The sequence below is a fragment of the Anabrus simplex genome, chromosome 1 (assembly GCF_040414725.1).
Source record: "Anabrus simplex isolate iqAnaSimp1 chromosome 1, ASM4041472v1, whole genome shotgun sequence".
NCBI classification, from domain to species: domain Eukaryota; kingdom Metazoa; phylum Arthropoda; class Insecta; order Orthoptera; family Tettigoniidae; genus Anabrus; species Anabrus simplex.
In genome coordinates this window covers 1,067,752,535-1,067,766,765 of record NC_090265.1, presented here as the reverse complement: position 1 = coordinate 1,067,766,765, position 14,231 = coordinate 1,067,752,535, and the positions used below count along the sequence as shown (strand labels likewise).

Sequence of the window (14,231 nt, the reverse complement as noted above, 5' to 3'; positions counted from 1 at the left end):
ACAACATTCTATGAAAATCGGATGGTACTTTTCCTGTATCATATATTTGACGCACTAAATAGAATAATTTTGCCGTGTTGGTTTCTCCTAAGTCAGGCAGCAGGGCTCGAAATATTTTCTTCCGACCTAGGTGCCAGTTCTGAAAACCAGGTGCCACAATAATACAAATACAACATGAAGCATAGGCCTGGACCTGGTGCGGTGTCACGGGTCCTGTGTAATGAATCGGATATGTGTCTGTCCGAGATAGGAGCATCTAGGATATGTCTGGTTAGGGAGTGTGTGGAAGAAGGGAAGAGCGTGGTTGCCGTTTAAATTGTAGCGTAAAGGTCTGTGGCAGAGTAGTCAAAGTGCCTGTCCATGTTGTACGTGAAGCGGTGTTCAAAATAGAATGCCATGACCCCAGCTTTTCCGAGGTTGTGCTTGGAGATCATCCTAAATGGTGTATTGGGTATTGGGATGTACTGCGTTGTCCTAGAAGTGAAGAGAGTTGTCACCAAATAAGGAAGGGTGAGCATGGAGTGAATTGAGATTGGTGCAGGTGGTCGTCCAAGAGCATCGTTTGTAGACCGTTAAGTAGTTATGTTTCTCAGAATAGTTTGTCGATGAAGTTGGAGGAAGTAGCGGTCTCTAGTTCTCGCATACTCTCGTAAGTTGTTGCAACTGAAGAAGGGTGGAAGTTGTAGTTGAGATGGGCTGTAGGAGGGGGAGGGGATATGGGCTTGAGCCGCTGAGGAGATGGTGGACTGTAGGAATTCAGAAAAGGTATCTGTGGCGGCTGGTCTATGGGGAACGGAGGGGCTTGGGTTATAGTATTGTTGATATGATTTCTGTATGCGGGCCAGTTTGCTTGGGAATAGTTGGGTCTCTGAAGGTGTGGGGGTGGAGGAGGGCATGGGGAGTGGGTGGGTATTTGAAGGAGGATGGAGGGAGATGGTGACTTCCTATGCTAGGTAGATATGAGACTGTGAGAAGGTGAGCGAGGGCATTGTGTGATATGACAGCATCGAGTGTGGTTTGGGAGCTGGGTCAGGAGGGCCCAGGGAGAGGGAGGAGAGTGGCATCCATTTGGTTCAGGCATCTATGAAGTGTTAAAAATTAAATAATTGAAAAAGAGGTTCAACCTATTCAATACATAAAAGAAAGGAATGTAGTGATTACATTCTTATTTAATAGTGATTAGAAATGGGACCGGTTTCGACCCTAGTCCAGGTCATCATCAGCCATTCAAAACATAAAAACAAGAAAAACAATGCATAGAAAAAGAATAAGTGAACTCTGGATCGGTATAAGATGAAATATAAATTGATGATGGGGGTAGAAATTGTGAGTCACTTAAAATAAAACAGTACGTAATATTATGAAAGGTAGTACGGCACACGCAATGATAAGTAAAGTCTCTCAATGTTTATGAATAGTGGAGAACGGTCAAATGGGTCAGTTTTTACACTCTGTCAGGTACAAAGTCACAACACTATCGAATAACATATGAAGTCAACTGTTTTCCAAGAACTCAGCAGGAGCACAATTACTCATTCAATTATACTGAATTGCGTTGTATATTTCTATATATACGTACTTAACTTCCCGCAACCGAGGCAAATACTGGACCTTCAGGATATTGTCCATTCTACTTTGGCGTTCGAGACCACAGCGCATGACCTTGGATGTAAATTCCATTTGGAATTGCTAGGCGGGCATTAATTCCATTGTGGAGTTTTATCTCCCGTATGCAGTTATCAGACTGTGCTTCATAAATAAGCTTCTGATAAGTTCACCTGCATACACCCCAGCGTCAGTGGGTAGGGTCTGACACATCCCACTCTGAAGAGTCTAGTGTCAGACCTAAGACGAAACGCTGGTTAATAGAGCAAACGCCGGATAAGCCATACATCTGATTTTTGATCTGACCTTGGATGTGCCGCGCTGATCACCGAGAGCTGGCAGTTTGCTTCTATAAATCTATTCGTCTGCGACTTCAAAATATTTATGGATCTTCATATGTTATTCGATAGTGTTGTGACTTTGTACCTGACCGAGTGTAAAAACTGACCCATTTGACCGTTCTCCACTATTCATAAACATTGAGAGACTTTACTTATCATTGCGTGTGCCGTACTACCTTTCATAATATTACGTACTGTTTTATTTTAAGTGACTCACAATTTCTACCCTTATCATCAATTTATATTTCATCTTATACCGATCCAGAGTTCACTTATTCTTTTTCTATGCATTGTTTTTCTTGTTTTTATGTTTTGAATGGCTGACGATGACCTGGACTAGGGTCGAAACCGGTCCCATTTCTAATCACTATTAAATAAGAATGTAATCACTACATTCCTTTCTTTTATGTATTGAATAGGTTGAACCTCTTTTTCAATTATTTAATTTTTAACGTTAATACTTTCAATACGGAACAATGAAATTTTTATCTTTAAATCTATGAAGTGTGTCAATTTCCCATTGAGTGCGGCTGTGAAGGTTTAGATCTGCTAAAATAAGAAAGTGGGGAAAGCTAGTGGATAGGTGGGTTAGGTAGTCTGTGGGTAGGGGTTGAGTTTTACGACTGTAGATTATGCCCAGGTGGGGAATTCTTGATCTGAAGTAAATGGTAGCCATGACGGACTCAGTAAAGGGGTTGGTGGGAGGGGGATGGTGTATACGGATGGGAAGGGAGGGTCGAATGGCGATGGCCGCACCCCTTCGACCGATGTCATGTGGATGATCAGATCGGTGGAGGGTATAGCCAGGAAGTGGGCAGATTGATGGGAGTGGAGCATGGTCTCATTCATGAGAATCGTATGGATACTGTTGCCGAGTAAGGGTGTGAAGGTGCAGACGTTTACTGGAAAAAGACTGAATATTCAAAAATAGAATGGAGGTGGGGAAGGGCGCTGCATTTCTGGATGTTCTATAACCCATAATAAGACCAATGACTCCAGGCAGGAGAAGTGAAAATGGGAGTTTAAACCTGCATGTAGCGGGCGAGTTGGCCGTGCGCGTAGAGGCGCGCGGCTGTGAGCTTGCATCCGGGAGATAGTAGGTTCGAATCCCACTATCGGCAGCCCTGAAAATGGTTTTCCGTGGTTTCCCATTTTCACACCAGGCAAATGCTGGGGCTGTACCTTAATTAAGGCCACGGCCGCTTCCTTCCAACTCCTAGGCCTTTCCTGTCCTATCGTCACCATAAGACCTATCTGTGTCGGTGCGACGTAAAGCCCGTAGCAAAAAAAAAAAACCTGCATGTGAGGTTTGTAAGTGGAGTTTCAGGGCCTGGTTTGCCACAGTTTGGAGTTGGGTCAGGACCAGAGGGTGATGGAAATGATGGATGTTCATTAAGGCTATTGTTATAAATTTAACAATATCCTCAGTGGTTGGGGGGAGGAAAAGTGGAGTTGGTTGGGGTGGCATAGGGGGATGTATGGTGCGGATGGGGGCTACAAGATCTGGACGATTTTTGGGAGGGGGATGGCGAGCTCGACATTGATGGGAGCATGTCGGGTTAGGTTCTCCACAGGTGTGACAAACAGTGGGGGGGGTTTGATGTTCGGACAGCAGGGGGTGGGATGGGGTTGATTGCAGTGTCCACAGATCGGTTGGGCAGCCTTGCACTGTGTGGTACTGTGCCGTTTGTGGCTTAGACATTGCTTGCAGCGCAAAGGCTGGGGTGGGGGGACATGCGAGGGTTCTACCCTATAGTGCTGTCTGAAGATGCTGATCCCTTCTTATAATAGGCAATCAACATCTTGAGGTATTGGGAGTATTAGGCACACCATGAAGGTTGGCCCAGACGCATTCTGGATCCGGAAGTCTTTCTTGACTGGAATGCTCTTGGAGTTTAATTCAGCGATGATAGTTCCTTCGGCTATGTCCGGGTCAATCCCCCTGGCCATGCAGCTGAATGACTGAGTCGAGGGGGCGGGGGAGGGGTCTTGTGGGTGGTTTGGGAAAATTTTTTAAAGGGTGTGGATGATCCTAATTGAGATGAGCCTATGACATTGACAATTTTGTGAGCTGCCTGCTCGCCATTAACTTTAATGATGATGCCGCTGTCCATTGGACGAATGTCTGTGATGTCTGTTTGCTGGATGTTTAAGCGTTGTGAGAAGGTGAAGATTTTCTGGGAGGAATGATGTTCCGGGGTGGGGTTGACGAGGAGTAGAGAATGTGTGCCTTGCGGTTGGGGTTGGAGGGTGCAACTGGATGTGATGGGGCGGCGGGCTGTTGGTTGAGGTGGAAATTCTGTGGGGGATTCAGTGTTTGGGGTGGCGTTGTGTTCCATATTTTGCTGGTCCTGAAGTGATGTGTTGGTTCATGATGATTGCGACGTGGATCTGGCAAGTCTGCGTGGAGCTGGTTCAGTGCTTTTTGGAGCTGTGTGTTTATATTGAACTCTGGAGTCTTGCACAGGTGCGTGTGGCAGCAATAGGTGGCGGTAGCTTGGTGGGTCCACTGAAGGACACATAGGTGCGGAGTAATGTGCTGGAATGATAGTCGTAGTTGGTATATGAGTGGTGCTGGCGATTGCGGAGTTGATGATGACTGTTGTGGTAGTAGTTGTGATGAGAGTGGCGGTGACACCTGTTAGATCCATATTGGCTCACTAAAGAGTCCAATACAACTGAGCATAATAACTGGAGGCTTATGTACTGAGCGTAGAGCACTTATGAGCATTTCTGCACTATGAAGACCCGGCCGGCCGCTGGGCAAGCCCAGTGAATCTGGGGATTGTCGTTCCCGGTATTGAGGTATATTTCACACCAAACAGTAATGTAAAGTACCGGGGTGAAACCCCACAATAGCGTGTCAGTCCACCTGACCAAACACCTTGTTAATCAGGATTGACCTGCCGCGCCGGGATATGGCGTAGAGCTATTGTCGGACATGATGGTATTGAGGGGCACTAGTCAAACATGCCAGTAATCTGTCCTCGGTGAAAAGCTCCGTGGAGGTCACTGCATAAGCTACTTGGAGCCACCGGCAGTGCCAATGCACTATGAGAGACTTTGTTTCATTTTCAGAAATTGATGACTGCCTGGCCATCAGATGATACAGATGTTGATTCCCTTAGGGAATCTGAAATATTTGTCCCAAATAAGTAAATTTATAATACCAATATATTGGGGCGAAACTCTGGCAACTAGGAATGAGTTAGCCAGAAAATTTATATTGTCCAATAATGGACCAACTGTATTGGTATTATAAATGTACTCATTCGGGACAAATATTTCAGGTTCTCTATGGGAATTAACATCTGTATCATCTGATAGCCAGGCAGGCATCAATTTCTGAAAATGAAACAAAGTCACTCATAGTGCATTGGCACTGCCGGTGGCTCCAAGTAGCCTATGCAGTGGCCTTCATGGTATGCACTAGCCATGCGTCTTGGTAGGTGTGCTATTTACCAACTGATGAGCTGAACTTAGTACACTGGGGTGAAATGCTGGCAACCAGGAATGAGTTAGCTGGAAAATTTATAATGTCCAATAACGGACCAACTATATTGGTATCATCAAGTGGTATGTTCCGAGCTGTCAGTGGAGAGATGGCATGGAATGATATTAGTAGACGAATAAGTTTGAGTGGATGGTGTCTTTAAAAGTAGGAAAGATCACAATGTGAAGATAAAGTTGGAATTCAAGAGGACAAATTGTGGCTAATCTTTGTTTATAGGAAGGGGAGTTAGGCATTGGAATAACTTACCAAGGAAGATGTTCAACAAATTTCTAATTTCTTTGAGATTATTCAAGAAAGGCTAGGAAGACAACACACATGGAATCTGCCACTTGGGCGACTGTCCTAAATGCAGATCAGTAGTGATTGATTGATTGATTGATTGATTGATTGATTGATTGATTGATTGATTGATTGATTGATTGATTGATTGATTTGTTGTTCCATACATTTTTGGATGAAGGACATTTTATAATGCATATAGCTGGAAAGTGTTTTAATCTCTCATTGTTGTAGGTAATATGGTAGCTAATGGGGACACAATTGAAGAAACAAAACCTCACAATCATGATCCTGACTTGGATCTACCTAAGGCACTCATCTTAAGGAAGAGGATTCTCCAGCGCTGCCGGAAGGAGAAGGGTTCTACCCGAGATATATACAGAGAAGAAATTGCTAAGTATGTTTATTTACAAGATTTAAGTTTATTATTTTTTTCATAAGTAATTTAGCTTTGTTTTGGAATATAGCCTTTATGTTGCTTGAATGAACGTGTACATTTTTGTAGAACTGTCAGAATCATATTTGCTCTGCATGAACTTGCTGTTCACCTTTTTTGTCTGGAGTTAGTTTATTTGCCTCCCTCATTAAGTTTTACTGCATTCATACTGTACTTCATCAAATAATACAGCTCATACAAATAGTGGAGAACACTCACATGCACAGGAGGAGAATAGCATGGTGGCAGATAGCAATGCAGCAGAAGGGGACAAGTGATACAAGTATGCATAGGAGAGAGTGTAAGTGAGGATATTTTACAAGCCATATGGATCTTACTGTAAATTGTAACATTACTGTTTTGAAGACTTTCTCAGATCCCTCCAGGTTTCTTCATCTTCTTTAGCTGTGTCGTGTTTCTCTTCCACTGACAGTGTTGGTCAATTTATTGTCACCCCTTCGCTTGCATTGTTGTTATTGCATCCATCACTACCACTATTCGAGTCCGTGTCACTTCACACATTTATGATCACCTGCGCTGGGTCCAATAAACCTTCTCTTGAAATGTACTGGGCTTCAATTTTCATAACGTGCTCGCAAACGTTTCTTCCATTCCTTTTTTGCAATGGAAGCAGTTTGTTCATCCATAATTTTTTTAAATGTCATATTATGTTCAGAAACTCCGTTCTTGACACTTGACTTGCCTGTATCGTCTTAATAGGATTCAATTCTGGGTGGTATGGAGGAAGATGTAATACGGTATGACCATGTTCAGCTAAAATAGTGTTTTTTGTAAGTGGACTGGACTGGTTTGTTCATTTTGATTAATGAATATAACTAGGGTCTCAGCATGTCCTTGTAGAAAGGAATTACCTTTCCTGTTAAAAATATCATCATTTAACTAATGTTCTAGAATGTGTTCTAGAACATTCTAACTGTACACATTTGACCAGTCAACAGTACTATGTAAATAAACACTTATTCTACACATTCATTAGACATTCCATTGACAAAATTCTTATACTTCATTTTCTCTGTTCTCACAGATTACTGCATGTCCAACAACAAAACTACAAAGAGGGATCATCTGCACCTACTCAGTATCTTTTAACGAGATTAGTACCAAGGAAACTAATGACACACCACAATATTTTGATGTAAATCATCCAACATTCTTGGCTATATGAACTTACAAGATAAACAATACACATCGTTGAACATTCTAGAAAGCCTGGTACAAACATGCCTGTGAACGTCCATTATGCTTTACCAACATTAATATAACTCCAAAGCGTACCGCAAGAATATTGTGAACATTTTATTGTATTTTAATGTATTATATGTTACTAGTTTTTATCACATCCATATCCTAGAATGTTCTAGAATGCTTAGTACAAACATACCAACGAACGTATGCAACGATTCACCAATATGAACTAAACTTCAAAGTGTACCTCAAGAATGCTATAAACATTTTAAGTATAGAAATTGTATTTCACCGAATTGTCTATTACTCACGAACAGTACACCAGAATTTTATGTAACATATACATGTTATAGAACATCAACGCTTGTTTTTAAAACCAGAAGATACATCATATCATTGTGCATTTTATATATTGTATTATTATTATTATTATTATTATTATTATTATTATTTACATATTTTACGCCCACATTGGAGCACTTAAATCAATACATTTGAGATAATTTCTTCTTTTTCTTCTCCCAGAACTTTCTCATCCTCTCCGACCTGGAAGCCCTTTGTATGTCTGATATAGTATATTGTTTCCGTTCAACTGTTTTTGGTTTGAGACTTATGCTTTTGTTCTTCAAAATCCTCTTCTCTTTTCTGTCTTTGATTTGTTGCCGAGTTATACCCAATTCTTCCAAATTATCCTGAACTTCTTTGAACCAATTATTATTGATTTTATTCTTCAAAAAGTAATTGAATAGTTGTTTTAATATCCTGGTGTCTGGTAATCTTGATATGTGACAGAAAAAGGAAATTCTTCTTTTACACATTGTAGATATTATTGATTCACATTCACGATAGACAATGTTGTTAGGCAACAATCTCCACTGTCCATCAACTTGGTGTTTTTTATTAATAATTGTTCTAAGAATTCTTCTCCCAGTCTTCTGTAATTTGTCTGTTGTAGATTTTACATTTAATTTGAATAAAGTTTCACTAGCATACATTGCCTCTGGTTTAACTATGGAATTATAGTGTTTCAGCTTAGCGTTTATTGAAAGAGATTTTTTTTTAATAGGTTGGCCAAGTAAGTCTTTGTGCTTGTTTAAATTTAGTTGTTCTGTGTTCTATTGCTTCTTTTTCATTTGCGTTCCATGTTATTATTTCTCCAAGATATTTGAATTTCTGAACAATTTTTATATATTGTATATTTTAATATTATCATTCATATCATGTGACATTCTTCATTAGATTTAGTAATGTTTTTAAATTATATATTAAGTTAGCTTTAGATCTCATGACCAGCTGAGGATGACCTCTGTGAAGGTCGAAACCGGTACTGCTTAGAAACAAGATACAATAAAGTATTGATTAGGTGGACGATACCCATTCTTTGTGATTGTGAATGCCAAGTATCAATACGGACATGAAACTGATAGATTACAATAAGGCTGATGATGCCCAGTAAAAGAGAGGCGATGCATGTACCTTAAAATTTGGTAGTTTCTATCTTAATTTAACCACGCAGCGGTGAATTGTATTCAACAGGTGGTATAATAAAATACTCCTTGTATAAACTTAGTGATGAAGTTGTTTTCAGTACGGAATAATAATAAGAATAATGACTTAACATACCACTTAGTCGAGCTGCTCGTCTTCTTTCTTTCAAGTCTTGCCAGCCCAGACTTTGCAACATTTTTGTAACACTACTCTTTTTTTTCTTCTTTTGGAAATCACCCAGAACAAATCAAGCTGCTTTTCTTTGGAATTTTTCCAGTTCATGAATCAAGTAATCCTGGTAAGGGTCCCATATACTGGAATCATACTCTAGTTGGGGTCTTACCAGAGACTTCTATGCCCTCTTGTTTACATCCTTACTACAACCCCTAAACACCCTCATAACCATGTGCAGGGATCTGTACTCTTTATTTACAATCCTATTTTTGTGATTATCCCCACGAAGATCTTTCTTTATATTAACACGTAGATACTTGCAATGATCCCCAAGAGGATCTTTCACGCCATCAATGCAGTAATTAAATCAGAGAAGACTTTTAACCCCATTTATCATCATACCATTGCCTGCTGTCCATCTCACAACATGTTCGAGGTCATTTTGCAGTTGCTCACAATCTTGTAACTTACACCGTATAACAAAAAAAAAAAAAAGACTCACCAGGAAGGACTTGTCTGATGTCGATAAAAATTGGTGGATGTGAGGAAGATACATAGAAAAACAAATGATCAAAAGTGCAGAAAAATTGAATGATTTACTGCAGAGTTAGAGTGTTACAAAGTGAGGAAGTCAATAAGGTGTTGGTCCACCTCTGGCCTGGATGCAAGCTGTCACTCGACGTGGTATAGACTTATAAAGTTCCCGGATGGTGTCCTGCAGAATTTCGTGCCAAATGGTCTCCAACTGTTGGGCTAAATCAGCGACATTCTGGGATGTTCACAATCGCCTTCCCATGACATCCCAAATGTGCTCTATGGGAGAGAGATCCGGCGACCAAGTTGGCCAAGGAAGGATAGGGCAAGCTTCAAGACAGTTCATAGCAACACGTGCCGTGTGCGGCCGGACATTATCCTGTTGGAAAGTAAGGCCTAGATCTCGCTGAAGGAATGGTAATACAACCGGCTGTAGAATGTCATCAGCATACCGCTGTGCTGTCAGTGTGCCAGGAATGACTACCAGGGGGGTCCGGCTATCAAAGGAGATGGCACCCCAGACCATTACCCCCTGTTGTGGGGCTGTGTGGTGTGCTATAGTCGAGGCAGGATCCCCACGCTGGTCTGGACGTCTCCAAACATGTCTGTGGTTGTCGTCAGGGCACCGTTGGAAACAGGACTCATCACTAAAGACTATACGTCCCCAGTCAGCACAGTTTCACGTTGCTTGAGGGCGGCAGAACATTAATCTGGCTTGACGGTGAACAGGCGTGAGTGATAAGTGGCGTAACAAGTGGCGCGAGCGCAAATACTTCTCGCTTAGGTGTCTGTTGATGGTCATGGTGGACACATGAGTGCGGGTCACACGCTGTATCGTTGATAACGACGACTCCGGTGCTGTGACAGCTGTTCTGACAATCGCTCTGTCTGCCCATGCTGTTGTGGCCCTCGGTTGACCACTGCCATCCTGACGCTAATGTCTGCCGTTGCTGACCCACGCTTGCCAGCATCGTCTGATCGCCGCATCACTTCGACCCAGTTGTCCAGTGACAGCTCGATTTGACCAACCAGCTTCTTTCAATCCAATAGCACGACCTCTTTCAAAGTCTGACATCTGCTCGTAATGAGCACGAATCCTTCGGTGTGGCATTCTTACAGCTGACGTTAAGATAGCGCAGTCAAATGCAACAGTTACTTTGAGCATACACTTCAGAATTGCGCCTTATATACATCTGATGCATGAGCATCGGATGCGCGGGAGCTCCCGCTATTCATTCATTGGACACGAAACTTTAATTATTTGCAAATGTCTTTGCGTACATAATTTCCTTACAATCAGACAACGCCTTCCCGGTGTGTCTTTTGTTGTTTTGGGTGTATTTATTACTCTATACAGAATAACTTCATCTGCAAATAGCCTTATCTATGATTCCACTTCTTTACTCATATTGTTTATAAGAAAACATAAAGTTCCAATAATACTGCCTTAAGGAATTCTCCTCTTAATTATTATAGATGAAGCCTCGCCTACTCTAATTCGCTGAGATCTATTTTTTTTAGAAATATAGCATCCCATTCAGTCACTCTTTTTTCTAGTCTAATTGCACTTATTTTTGCCAGTAGTCTCCCATGATCCACCCTATCAAATGCCTTAGAAAGGTCAATTGCGATACAGTCCATTTGACCTCCTGAATTCAAGATATCTGCAATATCTTGCTTGAATCCTACAAGTTGAGCTTCAGTGGAATAACCTTTCCTAAACCCGAACTGCCTTCTATCGAACCAGTTATTTATTTCGCAAAGATGTCTAATATAATCAGAAAGAATTCCTTCCCAAAGCTTACATACAATGCATGTCAAACTTACTGGCCTGTAATTTTCAGCTTTATGTCTATCACCCTTTCCTTTATACACTGGGGCTACTATAGTAACTCTCCATTCATAGCTCCTTCATGCAAACAATAATCAAATAAGTACTTATGGTACTATATCCCAACCCATTGTGTTTAGTATATCCCCAGAAATCTTATCAGTTCAGCCAATTTTCTAGTTTTCAACTTTTGTATCTTACTATAAATGTCATTGTTATCATATGTAAATTATAATACTTCTTTAGCATTTGTCACCTCCTCTATCTGGACATTATCCTTGTAACCAATCTTTACATACTGCTGACTGAATATTTCTGCCTTTTGAAGATCCTCACATACACACTCCCCTTGTTCATTAATGATTCCTGGAGTGTCCTCCTTGGAACCTGTTTCTGCATCAAAGTACCTATATATTACAGCGCTGTAATCTAAAATAGGAAATACGATAGTTTGGATCAACATCTTTCTCACCAAAAAAGGAAGATACGGCAAGTTTCGTCGAAACTGATGCAATATACCAGACACTTTCTTGACCAAATGTTTGGCATGGAAGGTCCAGGAGAGAGTGTTATCCATTAGAATACCTAAATTCTTAACACATTCCTGATACTTGACTACAGAACCGTTTACAAATACCGGAGGAATGTCCTTGTTGAAAAAAGATTTGATAAATTTCTTCGATATCTTTAAGATAGCTAAGGTTTTGTTTTCATTTAATAGTAAATTATGACTTAGTGTATACTAATTTAGTCTTTCTATATCTAGATTTATTTTACTAATACTTTCGTCAACACGATTCACAGGAAAATGGTAATAGATCTGTAAATAATCAGCGTACATATGATGTCCTATGTGGCGTAAAACTCCAGGCAGATCGTTCATATACAGTGAAAACAAAAGGGGACCCAACACGGAACCCTGAGGTACGGCAGAATGTACACGAGACTATTAGAGCATTTTTGTTTGTCAAATACTACACGCTGAGACCTCCCTTACAAGAATGCTTTAAACCAAGAGAGAGCTGATAGAGATATGCCCATTGTATGTAATTTAGTCAACAGGAGGTCATGATGAACTCTATCAATTGCCTTGCTTAAATTGAATAGTACCAGACATGTTTGTTCCTTTCTGTCCTTTACAAACTTGATATCATCGGTGACTCTGAGAAGTGCCGTCATAGTGCTATGGCCTGTTCGAAAACCAGTCTGAAACGTGTTATGAATAGAATGAGTATTTAAATACGAAGTGAGCTGTTGGTAAGCAATCCTTTCTAATACTTTACCTAATATTGACAAAATACTGATCGATCTGAAATCGTAAAACTTTTGAGGAGAAGGAACTTTAGGACCAGGTTGGATATTGGCCATTTTCCAGACAGCTGGAAAGACCCCTGATTGTAAACAGAAATTATACAGGTGAGCTATGACCGGAGTGATTATATCCAAACAGTTCATTAGGAGGGAATGTAGAATACCATCTGGTCCAACAGCCTTGTTATTCATGCTCTTAAATACTATGACTACATCCTCTGGGTAAATGTGCAAAAAGTGAGAGAGATCATGTTGAGGTTCATTTGTGTTCATGTAACTATGAATAATTTCAGATATTCTGTGAGAATTGTTCACTGGTGAAATTTTTAAGAAATAATCATTTTGTAATTCTGCAGGTATGAATGAGGAAGTAAGTTGTGAATTTTTCTTAGCAATACCTAGTGATTTTATAAATTAGTTTCTGAGATAATAAAAAATAAACCATCCCTGAATCAATCTAGTTCTTTATTTCAAATGTTTAATTATTTGAAATAAATTGTTTACATGTTAGAAATATCCTTGTAAAATTAAGGGACTGTTCATGTAACCATTCAGTGTAGTATGACATGATGAAAGCAAACAATTAGGAAAGAGTTAAGTGCCTAATGTCTTTTCCTTACAAAAGTGATAAGTACAAACTCAACTTATGTTTCATACTTTCACATATACAACAATCTACAGAATATGAAAATTATACCTGTATTTAGGTCTGATATAATGTTACTGGTTAAGAATATCACTAATTTTAGTGAAAAATAGGTTTGTTAATACCATTATTATGTATCCACCGTTTGAATGATTGAACTTTTACAGTATATCAGAACAAAAATTCCTGTAGAATGCATGGTGCTCTTCCTCAGGTAAATATTCTATCATGGACATTAGATCACATTTCTTTTCAGTTGTTATTCTGTTAGAAAAACCACATAGGTGAAGCTCAGCCTTTCTCTAGTCATCTACAGTAACCCCCTTTTTGAGAACTGAGATCTGTTTCCATTCGCTGATCTCATTACTATAAATGTATCTCTGATAAAAACACTGCCAGGAGACTTGGATGTTACACGTATCCACACCGCAGAAGTTATATTTTGTTTCTTAGTGGTAATAAACTTATCTGCTACCACCTGAAAATTAATAAAGTTGCATTCTTCCATTTTGAGGACGGTGAAAGGATTGCTGAGCTTGGCACACTTAACAACATTGTGCAGATCTTTGGGGATGTAACATTTCGCAAGTCTCTTTTGTTTTTCAGTTAGTGCAAAATCCCTATCACACTGCATGAAACTATGCCCACTCACAAGAAATTTATGATCTATTTGATTAAACACATTGTTGGCAAGTAGAAATACATACGAGAAAATTATTTTCTTATTCTGGCCATTGCAGTTGTCACTGCAGAGGGTCATTTTCATTTTAGGAATGAAGTCCATGTTCACTACTTTTAAAAGACATGATGCAATTTCATTGCCTCCTCTCCCTGCGATGCCCTTGTGCCACATACACATGTAAGAG

General features: G+C 40.2%; 1 protein-coding gene across 6 annotated transcripts in view; it reads left to right on the top strand.

Moving 5' to 3' along the window:
• The window catches only part of LOC136857976 (uncharacterized), a 162,440-nt gene that overhangs the window by 17,613 nt on the left and 130,596 nt on the right, over nucleotides 1-14,231 (top strand). For all 6 annotated transcript variants that reach the window (XR_011017588.1, XM_068225387.1, XM_068225389.1 and 3 more), the window contains exon 2: nucleotides 5,974-6,136. Coding sequence is in view for 5 of the 6 variants with exons in the window: in XM_068225389.1 (XP_068081490.1) it covers nucleotides 5,974-6,136 (163 nt within the window). In the remaining variant the exon portion in view is untranslated. The remainder of the gene's footprint in view (nucleotides 1-5,973; nucleotides 6,137-14,231) is intronic.